At 30.2% G+C, this 17984-nt stretch overlaps 1 protein-coding gene across 1 annotated transcript in view; it reads left to right on the top strand.

Annotated features, from left to right (window-relative positions):
* The window catches only part of LOC142324898 (protein takeout-like), a 59396-nt gene that overhangs the window by 14629 nt on the left and 26783 nt on the right, over positions 1-17984 (top strand). Inside the window, exon 2 of the mRNA XM_075366015.1 lies at positions 12351-12443. Coding sequence (XP_075222130.1) covers positions 12351-12443 — 93 coding nt within the window. The remainder of the gene's footprint in view (positions 1-12350; positions 12444-17984) is intronic.

Genomic DNA, 17984 nt, shown 5'->3' with positions numbered 1-17984 from the left:
TCACAGAAAATGGTGCGGAATTAGAGATTTCATTGCGCAACATAGTATGGAAGTTTTTAATGTTCCTGGTGAATTAGCTACATGGCTGGAATGTTAAGAAGGAGGTTATTTAGTCGAACAAATATAGATATTTCTATTGGTAGAAATATTTCCGGTAGGATTGATGCCTGGTCTGTAGTTAATGGTTGCCCTAGCGATCATCGACTAATTGTTTTTGAATTAATAAACTAGTTGCGTAATGTCTACAGGTGTAATGTTCCTGTTCAGTAGGAGCGCTTTCTGCACAGGAAAGCAGACTGGACTAAATCTGTTAATATTCTTTCTGCTAGACTGCGTGTCTTAGACCGAAGTCTGGATTACGTACAGGTGGAGAACCTGGCAGAGAAAAATTCTCTGTCAGGTTCTCCATCTGTACAGAAGTAAGGCATCAGTAAACATCATAGGAATTCCCCTTAGTACTGATCTAGTGAGAGTTGCGGCTTGATGGACTCGAGAGTTGTCTGCGTTGAAACGAACCGTGAATCTGCTCAGGCTAGCTACTCAACAAGAAGGTGACCCTGTTTGGCTACCGACATTAATTGCTGATTATTATTGATAAGGGTCAGAGTATTTTCATAAAGTTAGGACTTCTGAAAGAGATTCCTGGTGCTTCTTTGTTGGGAAGCATGGATATAAAGACACGTGGGGTGTTGTTATAGAGTTCTAGGGAATAAAAGAAAGAAAGACATTCATCTCTCGGCTCTCTCGACCAAGAAAGTTATAGTTTTTGACAAAGATGATATTTTTAATATTTTATTGAACGATCTCTAGCCTGATGATGTTGAAATCAATGAAACCTCTATGATATACGAATTAGAGAGAAGTTGCTAATTTTCGTTCTGATAATTTGTTTTAAGATTACAAAAGTTGAGGAACGTAAGATGATCTGTAGCTCTGGTAGAAATAGAGCTCCGGGCTTTGATGGAATTACGGTTGAGTTCCTTGTCCGTTCTGTTGGAATTTGTGTTATTACTTTGAATAGACTAAGGATGCTCTTGCCAGTTATTTTCCTGTTTGTTCGGAAAAATTTCAAATTTGGAGACAATGACCAAATTGTGACCTTTTCTTATACCCTCTGAGGCTCTTGCCAGTAATTGGAAAAGGTTCTTTGAAATAATAACTTCGTATTTATGATAGGTTGACTTCTAGGAACTTTTTGATGGATGACCAGTATGGTTTTTGCCCAGGGAAGGGCACAGAGAATTCTATTTTCAAACCTGACAATAGTTATGAATATTGCCTCTTCAAGTGAAGCTTGATGTGTTTTAGGTGTCTTTTTTGTATATATCTGGGGCTTTTACGATGGCCCTCAGCCCTGTTTCAGCTGCAGAAGCATGGCTGTGCGCGGGATAAGATGTACTAAATGTACTACCTAGTTATTTCAGCAATCGAGACATCGTTCTTCGAGAGAGCGGCTCAAAGGTAGGACCTTTCTACCTTTAACGTTTCTATCCAAAGTTGAAGTGGCAAATATTAGGACCTTTGCTCTGCGTTACTGAATTCGACTCTTTGATGCGTTTGAGAATAGCTAGTGGCTGTCGCATCACCGCTTACGCGGATGATGGGCTTCTGCTGGTTAAAAGAAATTCGAGGAGAGAGATGTTCAGGCCAGCCCAAGTTTGTAAAATACTCAAGTTGTGGAGTCAACAACACAAGATGGTATTCAGTCCTGAAAACACTACCATGATGCTGATAAAGTTAGGTTACCGGATACACGACGAGCTTGTGTATCGATGGCAGGTCATCCATCAGGTATGTCCGCTTCAAAAAATACCTAGGTGTTATTATCCTTGATGGGAATCTTCGATTCAAGGAGCAATTTCAATACGTCGGTAAAAAGACATATGATGCTTTCTTTGGTGTCCGAATATGACAACATTACATTAACATTCCAGATCGGGATCATCCTGATTGGGGTTTAAATTTCAGAACCGTGCGTGTTTTTTTTTTTTTTATAAAGGTTTTTGTGAGACTATAATGTTGTATGGTGCACCAGTCTGGATTCAACGTATGAGATATAAAGGTTATAGTCATATTTTGTTGAAACCCCAGTGTATTCTATTACTGTCAGGAGTCGATGGCTATAGAATTGCCTCGCGCGAGGCAGTCTTTGTTATTGCAGGTGTAAGCCGATAGATATACTTGTCACTGAGCGTCAAATGAAATATAGTGCTAAAAAGGTAGGCCAACTCACCTCCGGTCGTATGCGAGAGATCGAGGACCAAGGTTTCCAATCGTGACAGGTTAGATGAAATGAATCTTCTGATGGTCGTTACACTTTATTTTCCCCGATGTGAAAGATTTACAAATTGTTAAATGAGTTTCCCCTAATTGGCTATTATTCAGTTTCTTTCTGGACATGGTGCTTTTAGAGACAAGTTGGCTAGGTTTGGCTTGGTTAGTTCAGATTTTTGCCCGAATTGTAGAAGTTGACGATAATGCGTACCATGTACAAAGTTGATGTACCATGTGCCCAAAGTTTGAAGCTGAACGTACAGTAATAGGGATAATAATTAACTAGAATAATTAGGGAACTTGGGAGAAATACTTTTCTCTTGGATTTGCGGGTAAACTGGAAAACCCAAAGAGAATGGAATATAGTTGCTGACTTTCCTAGGTTTCAGGTCCTGCAGAGGGTGGCTGAAGAAGTTTAATGCTCTATTAGCTAAAGTAGCAACCTGGGTGGTAAGAGCGCGCTTGGGCGCTTATTTCGTTAATGTAGGCTAATCGGGACACGTTCTGGCATCGAGCCCGGATTAGTTTAGCTGCTCGTTTCATTTTTCTGTGTTGGAACTGTGTGTGGAAGGATGAAAGCAGTAACCTCGCTTCCGAGAGCAGACCAGATAGGGGATAAAATATATTAGAAACTCAATGATAGAGTTGCGATGTAGGAGGATGAAAGCATTGACCTTGTTCTCAAAAGCGCACCAAATTTGAATAAGTTAGCGTTTGTCTGTGAATTTTAAAAAAAATTGCTTTTGATGAATTAAGAAATGTATTTGGGATATTTATAGGACAAAATTGTCGTTATTGCGATCAATAATTTAAGAGATATGAGAATAGATTCTTAGTTGTTTACAGTAGACTCAGATTAATTTATACTTGTTACTGGAATCTAGCTTTGATGTATATATAGTAAATGATTATTCCGTATCCTTCGATTTTCCTGTGGTGTGGGGATCGATCTTCTAGAGATTTACAAATTAAAGTAGGTGAGCAAATTTATTTGAAAGAAGCCTACATCAAAGGCGGTAGCAAAGTTGAATTAAAACCAATGAAAATGCCTACCAAGGCATTTGTACTGATGGCATCGTGACGGAGACCAAACTGATGACTGTGATATGTAATCAGAGTTAGAGGGTCAATAAGACGATCCGCTTTACCCATCAGGCTATGGGGGCGGGGGTGGCGATCGGAATCGTCACAATGTGGGTATCTTTTCCCTACAGGGGTCACGTTGTAAACAAAACGACACCTTTTTTTGAATTTTTCCGCCATTTTACCCGCTCATAATGCCACCATTTATATAACCCGCTCTTAATAATGATTGAATGAATTTATCGTTATAGGAAAGCAATAGGATTTAACAAATTCTACGCAGTTACATTGAACAGTAGATTTATTTAAATTTTAACATGTACATTTTGGCTTGTACCTAGGATACTAGCCAAAACATTTATTGAAAATGATTGCTGATACTTTGACTGCATAATGTCACGAGGCGTTAATTTCTTGTACCCAAGGATGTTACTACAAAAATTTATGACTCCATGTCGGTTGAACCCAGCTTCATCAATGAACAGTTTTCCTCAATCATGAGATCTAGGAGAAAATTTTCCGGCTTCTCAAAACCTTCCGTGCAGAATTACAAGAAATTTTTCTCTCAGCAAACGGCGATTAGGGAAATTTTCTTCATGCAAGCTATGAACAACAGTAACTTTTACTGTACAACAGTACAGTAAAGTTTACTTTTAAGTTTACCCTAGTAAAAGTTTACTTTTAAAATACAACAGTACTTTTAATCAGTACTAACTCACATGTCTGCTATTCCGATATGAGAATAAACTTCCATTTTTAAAAACGTAAAAAAAAATGAAGAAAAACTGGTATCAAAAAGTTTTAATTAATGATAGATTTAAAAAATTAAAATTACGATATCAATGAAAATGAAAGAAAACATATTAACATTAAAAAAACATCTGATGTGGGCGCCACATGATTTCCTTGTACGCCTATTAAATTATATATAAAATTATTTTTTAGAATCAAAAGTACATAAATTCTATTTCATTAATAACTTCTGATATTTCTTATTTTTTTTATTGTTATTATTGAATTATTATTTATCGTAATTTTTGTTTACAATCAGGGGTTAATAATTATTAATAAATCAATATTGTTGCGATGTCGACGGGACGCCCTTGTTCAACAGCGTTGCGGTAGATTTTAGAGCGAGGGTGTACTGTATGTGTTCATAGGTGATGAATGAAGACAACACCTTGTTGATTACTGAAGGATTGTTTAATTGTACGCCGTCTTGGCGGTTTAAAAGAATTTTATATCATAACACTTGTAACTTAACTTTAAAGATAGCAAACATAAGCTAAATAAAACTGAAAGTAATGTTTATCCGGACAAGAATTGAGACAGTCCATCCGGACACGACCGCCTTGGGTCAGGTATGAGTGCAGACTGGCTTAGAAGACGCTATGTACAGTGCTCGAGGGAGCAGCTGGTGACGTAGAGTGGCGTGATAGTCTGGTGACCATAATTTGATGTGGGCACCCTAGCCACCGCTAGGTTTCAGCACCCGACGGGAAGAGGCTGTGAAAACGTAACAGATATATTTAAATTAAAAAAAAGTTAAAAAAAAGAGATGAAGTCTGATTCGAACCGATGTGACACAATTTTTTACGACTGTACGACTGTGTTACTATTACATTTAATTAAATTTATTAATATCTAATATTATCACTTCTAATATCTAAATTTTTTAATTTAAATTAATTCAGTTTAGTAATTTTTTATCTATGACGGAGATGAAATCAGACTGAAAACTGTGTTATTAGTTTTCTGCATTAACTGGGTTCTTTATCGACCGATTTTCAAAAATAAGGTGTTATTTTGTTTACAATGAAGGCTTAATATTTTAGTAAATAAAACATATTTAAAAAAGTTAACGGTTTAAAAGATTAGAAAATTGACGAGGTCGCCATTTTGAAACTTGTGAAAGTGTTTACAATGTATTATTTTTTTCGTTTTAGAGAAACTCTGTGCAGACGTGTAACAAATATTACAATTATTCCTCGAGCCGATCTTGAAATAAAATGTTTCTTTAACAAATACAAAGTGGCCGACAGAAGGAAAACGAAGGGGAAATCGCCATTTTTCATAAAAATCTTTTGTTAATTTTTATTTGTTGAACCGAAAATGAGTAAGCTAATTCTGGCTACCATTTTTCCTTACTCTCTGTTTATGAAATTACACTATATCAAATCATTGTATTCCGAAAAGTGTGTTTTATTCAATAATTTTTCTAAAGTTCGTTATGTTACTTATATAAAAAGAAAGATTTTTGCTGAATAGTTATTGAAATAAGCACGAAATTAGAAAAAAACCTTTTGTCATTGTGTATAATCTGAGTTGAGTTTGGTATAAAAATACGCCACAGTTACGTTACTTTTATTTTAACAAAATAAGTAGAAATTATTTCTCTTTTTTTAGTTTCGTAAATATTGTTTAGTTAGTATTATTTAGTGCTTTTTTCATTTATTTTATATTTTATTATTATACTAATTTTCAGAATCTACTGATTGTGGTTGTTTAACAATCGATTGGCCATCGAGATTTAGATTTTAATTAACATATATATAAGCTTTTTTTTTTATTGAGCGTTTTCTATCTTTAAATTTATTTTTTATGTTTAGCGTTAAATTTTTTTAAGTTTAAAACAGAAACTAATATCACATTTTTCTCGAAGCGGTTAGTTGTGCATTGAAAAATTGAGTATCCTACAGAATTGATATTTGTCTGTCGACATATTCAGCCACTTCCACAATAATTCCGTGTGGGTTTATACGGCAGTCATAGGATTTTCTGCACATTATCTTATAAAATATCTCTGATTTAAAATACTTTGGTCGAGTTCAAAGGGACTTAAATTCAACCAGAGTTATATTTAGCCTAAAACTTATGTTCATTATAAAACATTCCTCTCTCTCTCTCTTTTCTCTGTGGCTAATGTCGAACGTTCTTCTCACTTTAAAAAACTATACTTATAAAAACCTGGCTTAGCGTGATTGTTAAGTCGGTGACCAAACGGTTCCTTGGTGACATTTTGTTCTCGGTTCAAGTTTACATAACCTCTATTTTTACCGCAATATGTTGCTTAATTATTTTTAATAGAATTGTATGGTTATTTCTTATTAAAAATAATGCCTTAATGTTAAAAATTAAAAAAATGAAGTATATTTTATGCGAATATTCAACTTCTGTGTATACTTAGCTTTTGGATATAATTCCCATGCATCTATAGTTTTTGTTGATTTGTAATCGCATTATTTCATTTTTTATAGTGGATAATTTTTATTTGTTTGTTAAATATTGATTTTTTTGTCAAATTTAAATATTGTTATTTATATTTTTTGCATATCTGTATATGCAAAATTTATGCAAATTTATTGTATATAAAACGCGGGTTTTTCAGGATCATTTACATTCATATATATCATTCTTATTCATCCTCTGAAGTAATAACTTAGGAGGCTAAACAGAAAAAGAGAGGGTTAGTCAGGTGCTTAAAATCGTCGTCACAAAATCAGCTGATTTTCGAAGTCGAGAGTTCTAAGATTTGAGGCTTTTTATAGACTTGAATGCTGGCTGTAGATGCCAGTGTTCTCTGGTGGATGGGCTTCAATTAACCACATGTCTCAAGAGTGGTTGACCTGAGTCTATTCCAGACTCCATATTTACTGGTATATTTACATTTACATTGCACTACATTTGCAGCTACATCAGGCCTGGCAAACTGGAAGCAGTAATTGCATTTGCCTATACACACACACCCAGACCCGGCAGTAGTTGGAAAAAACAAACATCTCTCTGTACCTATAAAGCCACTTTTGCTGACTGACTGACTGATTAATCAACGCTGAACAAAAACTACTGAAGATAAATTGATGAAAATTTATACTGATGTTCTTCTTATGGTGTAAGTGCACACTAAGAAAGGTTTTTTTAAAATTCCAAGTTTAAAGGATTAAAATGAAGTAACAATGAAATTTACTATTTTTTTTCTCTGTAAAATATGAAGATATCAATTTGATTTTTGGTGTGTGTGATCTAAAAACCAATTTCTAGATTTTTCGAAAATCAACCTAGAAAGTGGTGAAGAAAGGTAAAAGATATTAATGATCGCAAATTTTCCCCATTTCCTACTATAGTAAATGAGATATTTACTAGATTTATGTTTAAGCATTCTTCAGATATATATTTAAAAAACATTTCAGGTTGACAAAGACAAAATTCCAGAACTATCATCGTTAACCTGTAAAATTACCAAATATGATTTATTGATTACTATATTGTGGGATAAGGTGACATGACAATTAATGGTACTGTTACTCAGAAATGTAATATGCTGTGACCTTTTAATGATTTATATTTAAATTGCAACCAAAGTGAATAATAAAAATCTTAATTTGATTTGTGTTATCGATACAATATTATTGTAGAATTTATTAGAATTGATTCCATATCAATTATAAGCTATTTACACATCTTAGTACACCGATAAGTTAGCATAAAGAAAAATTTGCTTTGGTTTTGTTTGATATGAGAAGATTTGATAAAAAGAGTGCACTCAAAATCTTAGCATATGTACAGATAAAATTACAGTTTTACAATATACTGGTAATGAGTTTACGACATTAATAAAAATATATACGAGTACATCATGTTATTCAATAATAATCATTATTATTAACTGTTCTATTAAGTTTAAAATACTTGTGTTAAAGTTGAAAGACTATAAAATTTCTTTCTCCGCAAAGTATGAAAAAGTAACCCCGAAGAGTTGCTCATTGATAGTTGAGGTAAACATATGATAACATTTTAGAACATGTTTTTATATGATTGCTGAATTGCTCGTGTTCATTAAATATTAAATGTTCTAAGCAGGAAAGGAGCTAACACTGTTCATGATTTTAACCTTTTTAAAATTGCTTAATTTTGCATAACAGTAGTAGTTTAATAGTGGTATCAGAGTAGTATCACATTGAGGTTTAAGCTCATTTTGGGGTAGTTAATATCTTGCAGTAGTAATGCATACATATATTATAATTTTTAAGCTGATAATATCTGTCTTTAAAATGAAATTAGAAGAATGTTTTAAATGTGAAAAATTATAGACATTGATAAGTTGAAAAATTGATTTAATCCTGAATAATTTTGCGATTTCTTTATAAAACTGGAGAGTATTTAAGATGATATATTAATATTTAAGCAACTATTTTCTTTTTACTTCCTTTTAAACTAGCAGTTCAATTAATAAAAAAAGTACAAACAAGTATAAAACATTAAAAAAAGAATTAATCCATATTCATCTTATTCTGACTAGATGCAAACTGACATATATTTAGATCTAGGTCTTGTCTAAATCAATAAAATTAGTAGTATTCTATTTAAATATATAAAATTATAATAATTTTATCATACTTCTTTTACTCATTTTTTTGTTAGAAAATTATTCCATATATTATTTTCACCAGACTCCCTTAGGTCAAATAAATAAAATCCTAATTACCATTAATGTTGCAAGGTTATAAATAATTTCATATCTGTTAACTTGCTTATAACTATAGTGTTTGCATGGATAAATAGCCTATGCAAAATAAATTTTAATATTAGCAATATTAAGGTGACCTGATTTTTTAAAGGTAATCAGGTCAATTTTAGGGTTTATAGATGTGAACTCAACAGATTATCAACTGCTAAGCTAATGTGAATTATAAAAAAAATATTACAAATTAGTTGAACATCACCCTTATTAGTTTTTAAATCAACAAATATTAAACATTATTTTCTTTTTCATTTAGAAGAGAAGGCTGTGGTTGCAGCTGTCACAAAATATTTTCTTTTTTTACCCGGCTATTGTTCAGAACTTTTAAAAGTTATTTATTTATTAACTCATCGATACAAGTAACTGTGTGACGTCTAATGTTTATTAATTAGCCAACAAGATCATTTAATGGTCTTTGGGCCAGTAGCCTATAGACAATAGTTTAATACAAGCTTCACTGGCTACTCATTGATAAAGTTCTTAGTTTAATTTTCAGGAATGTGTTGGAATATTTTCATCACTTCTTCATCCTCATCATAAAAAAGTTAAATCTCTCTGCTAGTGGGTGCAAATTGTTAATAAATTAATAATTATTTGATCTTAAATTATTAAGCCTCTATTCTACCACCAGGAGTTTTGTTTTTAACAGTATTAATATTAGATATTGATATATACAATATTAGATTCAATTGATGATGTCAAGTATTCTTAAATATTTTTTAATAATTTTCAAATGGTCAGTTTTAAATTGTATGAACAAAGGTACATGTTGCAAAATTAATGCATTTTTTCTTGTAGAACTTTCCAGTTAATCACGTACAAATAACTTATCTCAATAACGAGTATTTTTAGATGTTAGTCATTTCACTTTTTAATGATCTTTATTGTTTTCTTTATCCAATTATTATTTAACACTTATCGTCATTGTTACCTAAAAACAATTTAAATCCACAGCTTTTCTGTTCATTATAACACACTAGTGCTAGTTGCTAAAACGTATGATCACTTTCTTTTTAATTTAATAATTTCTGGCAAAAGAAACTTGTAGAAATTAATCAATCATGCAAAGGAACCATTAATTTGCAATAGAATTTGAACACTAAAAAATTATTTTGAAAGGTACTAGCAAGCAATAAATTTTTCTTAAATAGATTTATCTAAAAAGAATCAATAAATAGAAAAAGATTTAGTTTCTACTGACTCATAGTAATACTAATAAAACACAGTGATTTGGATGAAATTAAGGAAGTTTTATGTATAAGGCAAGGTAGCTACAAACAACTTAGTCTTCATTAAGATACAAGTCAGATTCAAGATGTAACTCTATGAAAGAATTCTAGGCATTACCTGCATATAAATTTTTTCATGTGTATTTATTATTGAGATATGAGTTCAAATTAGTCATGGATATTATATATTTATCTGATTAATAATTAAGAGAAGTGTAAAGTGAATTAGTAAAAGTTAGTTGTATTTATACTTTTTTGACAATGTTAATTTTTTTTATTTCTTATAAAATTTACTGTAATTTAGACAATTTGTTCTCAAAGTGGGTGATAACACCCCCTTGTAAGTGCTGGAGGTCTTCATTGATAGAAGACCCGCAGAAAGTTGGGGGCATTTAGGCAGTCTAGAAAAGAGATGGCTGAATAAAAAAAAAGGCAAAAATTTTTTTTTCCTGATATTTCAAAGTAAAATATAACTTTCAACTCAGAAATAAAATACGCCACGTTTAAAAACAATAACTGCAATTGTTGTTTTTAAGAGCGCATCTTAAAAACAGCAATTGAAATTATTACTTTTAACAGAATTAAGTTTAAAAATTTTGGAGTTGCTAGAAAATATTTGATTCTCAATGTGTGCGCTGGGCAAAAAAGTTTGAGAATCAATGGTTTAGATAACTATCTAAACTAAAATACCCCTTCATTTAATTAAAATCAATCCTGCAGTTCAATATACAGCAGTAGTTAGATATTGATTTTTATTCTTTTGTAATTGGCTATTAACACACAATTTCAACAAGAGTTAGATCATTTTATAAGTCACCATCTCAATCTGCAACACTGAGAACCTCTATCATCCCAAAAAAGACCCTGTCTATTATTCTTCAATCTTTGATTATATGAAACCATATTGTATGGAAAATAAAAAAAAACCATGTATTATTGCAGTCCTTAATTTGAATATTTAAAAATATATGTTTATATACTATGAATTGAACAAATTTAACATACTATAAATGTTTAGTTCTTAAGTTTATTTACCATGGACCTTTTCCTAACAAATAACTCAAGAGTACATTGAACCTGATGTAGTATATGTTTTACTAGTGCTGTGAGCATTATATCTTAATACCATGAGTTACATACAGAGTTAAAATACTATATGGTCAATTAATTATATTACTCTACTCTGTCAATTTTTTTACACTAATGGCCAGATCCTTTGCTGTTTGTAATGAATTCAATTTATTTAGTTAACAATGAAAATAAAAAAAAAAAACTGTAATTTATTTCTACAAGAATGTAGGATTACATACTTAAAAAAATGTGTTTTGATATGATGATTTTCAAATAAAATTATATGAGTGTGGACAGTGAAGATGATTGCCATGAGTTTAAAGAATTGTGATAGAATACCTTTCTTACCAGTGTTTTACTTAAAGTACTTTTAAGCTAATGTAATGCTAAAAACTAAAATAGAATAATTATAAAAAAATGTTTGTAATAAAATGGTTTAAAATAACAAAATACCATGAAAAGAGCATTTAAAAAATAACAAACAAGATTGTTAGTTTTCTATTAAATCCTCTGACATTCATTTGAAGTTGTGTTTTAATGGAGAAGATAAGTCAAGTAAAATAAGTGAAAAAAATATCCTGGTAGCAAATCTGGCATAAAGTACTGGGTTAAGTATGTAACTAGATTAATATGTATTAATTTAACATATAGGAATTTACAAGTAATCTGTGTGAGTGCACACCGTATACCCTAATATGAACAACAGACATAAATAACTGGGAAATTAATGTTTCATGACTGAATAATACATTAGACACTAAAAAACAAGTGAATGAAATATAATTTTTGTACTCTTCTAAAAATAACAGAAAAAACCTGTGATTAGTCAAGATATACCAGATGCAATACCAATGAACAAAAATTACCTTAATAACAAGTAAGCTTTTCCTGTATTATGTAATGTCATAGTTATAAAAACGTCATATAAAGGAACACAGTTGTTTGGTTGCTGGAAAATCTCAGCAGTGATTGAAAAAAATATTGACCTGATACTTTTTTTTATGATTGTCACAGAGTTTACATGAAAATTAATCCAAGTTCCAGACATTATAATTTTAGAGGGCAAGCCATAAGTAACACAATTACTGATTAAAACAAAAATAATTATCTGATAAGCATGATAATTTTACAAAACAAATTAAATTTAATTATTGTCTTTTTCTTTGTGGCAGCTAAGTCTTTTAAAAGATGTAGGAGACGTGATCCAGAATTAAATGCCTGCATGAAAATTGCTCTGAAAAGTGCTCTTCCTGATTTAATCAAAGGTAAGTTTTTTGGTTCATAAAATTTGTTAAAAAACTTAGAATATGAGAACTTCAATCTTAAACAATATTGTATTAAGAATGCAATTAATCAGAATCTTTTCAGATAATCCCTGGCTTCAGTTGAACATTATTAATAAAGTATTACTAAAACTTATATATCATACATGAAAAAATATGATGTGGACATTACATGACTTCCTTGTATGCCTATTCAATTATATATACATTTTTTGTTACACTTCATTTAAACTTATTTCATTTGAAAGTGAGGTACAATCCTCCAATTCTTTAATAAAGTGGATAGTACAAAATTGCATTGTAGTGGACACCACATACATCACTATTTTTGTGGTGTCCATATCAACATTTTGAATTAGTTTATATATTAATTTTGTTTCACGTTGCACGAGTAGTTATGTGGTGTAAGTAAGAACGTGTCGAATCCGAAACTATGAACACATCGTTTCGAATCCGACTTCTCATATACATATATATTTTTTTAAACTTTTTTTAAAATTTAAATATATTCATTTATTAATGATTATTAACCTATATAAAGATTTTAAATTAAAATGAAACGTACATAAAATTTTATTTCACTAAAAACTTCTGATTTTTTTTTTCATATATTTACTTCGTAAAGGAAGTAAAGGAAGTATTCTGAAATAGAAAAATTTTGGTTTTCAGATTTCAACGACAATATTCATTTTGACTAGTTCGGCGTGACGTCTGTACGCTCGTTCGTACGTACGTATGTGTGTATGTATTTCGCATAACTCAAAAACGATTTGCAGTAGGATGTTGAAATTTTAGATTTAGGACTGTTGTAACATCTAGTTGTGCACCTCCCCTTTTGAATGCAATCGAATGGTCCAAAAGTGTCCAAAAATCCAAAAATCAAACAAATTTGGATTTTAGACATTTTTCTTAACTGCAATAATAAGCCCTCATTGAGAGCTTTTCAACGATATATCATAAATAGTGCTTATTTTCATTGGTTCCAGAGTTATACTCAAATAAAATTTTAATTAATGAAATATTTTATTTTGCAAGGGGAAGACTTTTTTAACTATTTTTTTTTTAATTTAAGTATATTTATTTATTAATAATTATTAACCTCTGATTATAAAAATATATATATACGATTAACGTTAATTCAATAATAACAATTTTAAAAAAAATATGAAAAAATATCAGAAGTTTTTAATTAAATAAAATTTTATGTACTTTTCATTAAAAAAAAAAAAAAAATGTGAATATGTAATTTAGTAGACATACAAGGAAGTCATGTGATATCCACATCAGATTTTTTTTTAATGTTATTGTTGAATTATTATTTATTGTAAAACTTTTTTCCTTTACTTCATACAAGGAGGTAAAAAATTGCAATAAATTGCTAATTTAGATAAACTTACAAAAATGGAATTTCAAATTAGTGAAATTTTATTGCTTTAATTATTATAATTTTACTTACACCTGAAGTTACTGTTGAGAAAAATTATTTTGTTAATTACTGTTATTAATGAGGGTGTAGCATGAAACTTTTATTTAGTAAAAATTTTATCACCTTTGTATAAGGCAAATGAAACTGACTTAAAAGCAGATCTGGCCAATAAAAACTGACTTTACAATCAATCTTTGTAAAAACTAATACAAATCTTTGTATTACGATAAAAAAAACACCATTAATCTTATTTTTTCCTACACAATAAATGTAAATTAAGATACAGTACTCCACAAAGCATGATAAATTAAAAAAGACTTGTATTTAATCTTTGAATGACACAGAGATTGTTAAAAATAATTTTTCTCAGGGTGATAAATGAATATGAAACAATAAAAGTACTGAAAATATCTTAGTGAAATACTAAAGTGTTTTACTTAAAATTAAATGCAAGGCTTTTGTTTTATAGTCCAGTCAAGTTAAAATATTTAGAGAAGATAGTTTAGTATGAGTTAGATTTTAACACAGAATTTACTCATAGTTCCTAAGCAAAGCATTAAAGATCCCAAATAATTTGTATGAAGTTTGAATTATTACATTGAAAAAACTGGCAACTATCGATTACAATTATTTTAATATTTTAAAAAATACTTCAAAATGAAAATAAAGAATTTTTTTAAGAACAAAGGCGACAATCATCTTTTTTTATGACAGTTTGTTTATAGCTGCCATATTCTAGTTCTTTTTTGCTGCATTTTAAATGGCACCTGCTTGATTTATGTCAACTTATTCTTACTCTCTTCTGACTGAACATCTGCAGCACAAGACGTTTTTTTATAGGAGTTGGTCATCCACTTTTTCTTAAAGTGGTGGACAAAAGTTCATTGAATATTAATTTTTTTCAAACAGTATCTTCTGAAATAAGCTTTGTAGGAAAAAAATTTAAAACAAGATTTATTGAGTAATCTGATTTAGGCAGTTTTTAGCCACTTTAAATGAAGTTAATAATAAGCTGATATAGTGAAATTAAATGATTGTAATAAGAATGTAAAATTAATGCTGTCACTTTTACTCCAAATGGGATTACTCATTTTAAGATAATTACAATCAAAGTGAATAAGCAATATTTTTGTAACATTTCAGTATAAAATAAAACACATGAATCACAAATATAATGATTATTATTCAGAGAGAATCTGAGTAGACTTACAGCAATTGAGAAGGTGTAGTTTTTAAACATGCTAACCATGTTCAGGAATGCGGCGGATAAACTACTAGTATGAATAAAAAAAACTTTTCATCTTATCGCAGAATATTTATCTACCCTATCACTTTTTACCACTCATCTAAAACCTTTAAATCAACCTATTTAATATTCTTTTTTATCTATAGTTTCTTATCCCTCAAAACATCTGAGAAAGATTCCTGTTTGAAATTTTTTTCTTTAAATAACAAAATCTGATTATATCTACAATCTTTACAACCACATTTATCTGATCATTGAAATAATTATTATTACAGTAATTTTATTGTAGTCTGATAACATTTTGAATAACAAAACTCATTAGAATTGTAATAGTATACATATTTTCAGCAAATATTATGTTGAAAATTTATTTCAAGTAATTTACTTCAAATTAAATTAAACTTTTTTGGGATGATTTGATTCTACTCAGATAATCTTTTGGTGATTTAATTTATTATAAGTCATTCTCCTTTACCATGTTCTGTTACATTGTGGAGGGTCTGTCGCATATAAATTTTTTGACGGAATTTTCATTTTGTAGGAAAAGAGTTAGGATAATATATACATTAAAGTATAATCTAGAAAAAGGAGTACAAATACGAAATTTTAAGGAAATTTTTATAGATAAAGGCTGTTGATGGTACTAAATTATATATAAGTAAAGAGTTAAATTATGAGATTCTTTAAACAGAACAATAAAGTGTACAATTACATCAAAAAGATTATTATACATCAGAAAAAGTTTTTATTACTTCACCTAAGAGTACTTACATTGCTGATGTAAAGTTCTGTGGTCAACTGAGTGATGATATAAAATGTTTAATGAGAAATGTGTTGATGGATGTAATTGTTTTCTTCAAAGACTATTTACAATATTTTGGTACTATATTAACTTCAATGTTTTGTGAAGTTTTAAAATTGTGTGTAGTTAAGAGTTAACTTTTTTAAATTTAATTAAATTAGAGTTAAATTACAAAACTTTAATGAAATAATCAAATAAATGGAAATTTTAAGTAAGATTATATGTATTATGAATGATGATAATTTTTTTGTTATTTTTTAAAATTTCACTGATTTTGTAAATAGTACTGTAATTATTTAATGTAGATTTATTAGATTATCATTATACTTTAGATTACATTTTTGTAGTATTGGAATTCTTTTTATAATTGTAAAGATGACGATGTGCTTTGTCATGATTGCCTTAATTTATTTGCTTTAAATGTGTTCGGAGCCATAAGCAAATGGTTTTAGGCTAACAAATAGCATGGCTTAAGACAATAGTCACTCCTGAAAGTGGTGTGACCATTTCCAGGAATGACAAACATCCCGTGCCAAGGTTGCTAGTAAAAGTGAATGAGATGATTTTCTGTTGCTTTCTTCACTGAGCTGTATATACTGTAGCATATTATCATGTCAAACCCATTGAAATGCAGGTGATGTTCAGCCTTACAATTTGATGCCTTCATTCTGTTCATTTTATGAACTGGTATGCAATGAACATTGTTACACCTAGAGAAAGCAACTCTGACTCTTGCTGCTTGTATATCAGATGCATACATGACAGCTGTAAGATAGACTGTACCAGTCTATTAATATCTTTACCAGATATTAGTCTTTGTAATATCTGTACTAAATATTATAAAGTAGTAAGTTAACGTACCTCTTTGTGGGAAAAATGTTTCAAGTACTGTTTTGCCAGTTAGTAAATGAAGTAACTGTTTTATGTAAAATTTTATTTTACATTTTTTATTTTTATTATAACATTTTAAGATTTGTTTAGTATGTAAATGATGGTTAATTAATTATTTTGCAGTTATATAATTTTTTAAAGGATCTAGTCTAATTCCATTTTGGCAGTTAATATTGTCACATCTCATGCTTTTATTCCTGTAATATATGAATGATTAAACACCAATAAATAAAGTAATCAGTTAGCACTACCAATTTATTCAATTTAATAATAATTAAAACATTTAAAAAATTTTTTAAATTAAAGACATTTAGTTGAACATGCACTTAGGGCCAGTAGCATTACAGAACAGCTACATAATCAATGATGATGTTAATTACTTGTCAAAAGGATTGATATATATAAATTTTTTATACAATAAAAATTTATTAATACAATTTCAGAAGTACTAAATTTTCTAAGGACAAATTAACTTGTTCATAATTACCCACTAGTTTCATAGCCTACGTGATCTATGCAACGTTCCACCCATTAAATAAGTAATTTTGTTTATGAATAATTCAGCATCATGTATCTTAGTAAAAACTGACTTTATGACTACCTTTTTACTTTTATTTAATGAAGCCATTGTCATGCTTTCATGCACTCTAAAGCACTATAAACATAAACACAATCATATCATTCACATACTGGACCTAAGTATTTATATATATATATATATATATATATACTTTTATATCACAAACTTTTTTTTTTTCATTATTCCTTACTCCCCTGGGCCAGATATACAATCAAGTAAAGTTCAGCCCAAGAGAGCGTCCTTCAACTCTAAAAGGGGCTCCCCACCTACCGGCAGTACATCCGGCATGGCAGTTTAGCCCCCCACCGCGGCGGATCTTTTTTATCGCCTACCTCTAATCTCTGAGAAGAGGTGACCCGACTATGTTGTTCCTGGGCCTCTCCCCTGAGACCGGGTCTCGGTCTATAGTTTTTAATGCTTCATGCCTCTAACCACTGAGCAGGGAGAACCGGGCTTGACCAAGTCGCCCCCGGCCTCCCAACCCAGCAGCCGGGTCTGGGTCTTTTATTTTGCCCCATCTCAGCCTAAGGATCCTGTTGTCCATGGTCGATCATTGTAACCGACACACCTCGGCATGC

Source organism: Lycorma delicatula, chromosome 1 (assembly GCF_047948215.1).
Source record: "Lycorma delicatula isolate Av1 chromosome 1, ASM4794821v1, whole genome shotgun sequence".
NCBI lineage: Eukaryota > Metazoa > Arthropoda > Insecta > Hemiptera > Fulgoridae > Lycorma > Lycorma delicatula.
Note: the sequence above shows the minus strand (reverse complement) of the source record. Positions and strands in the feature narration are given on the sequence as shown.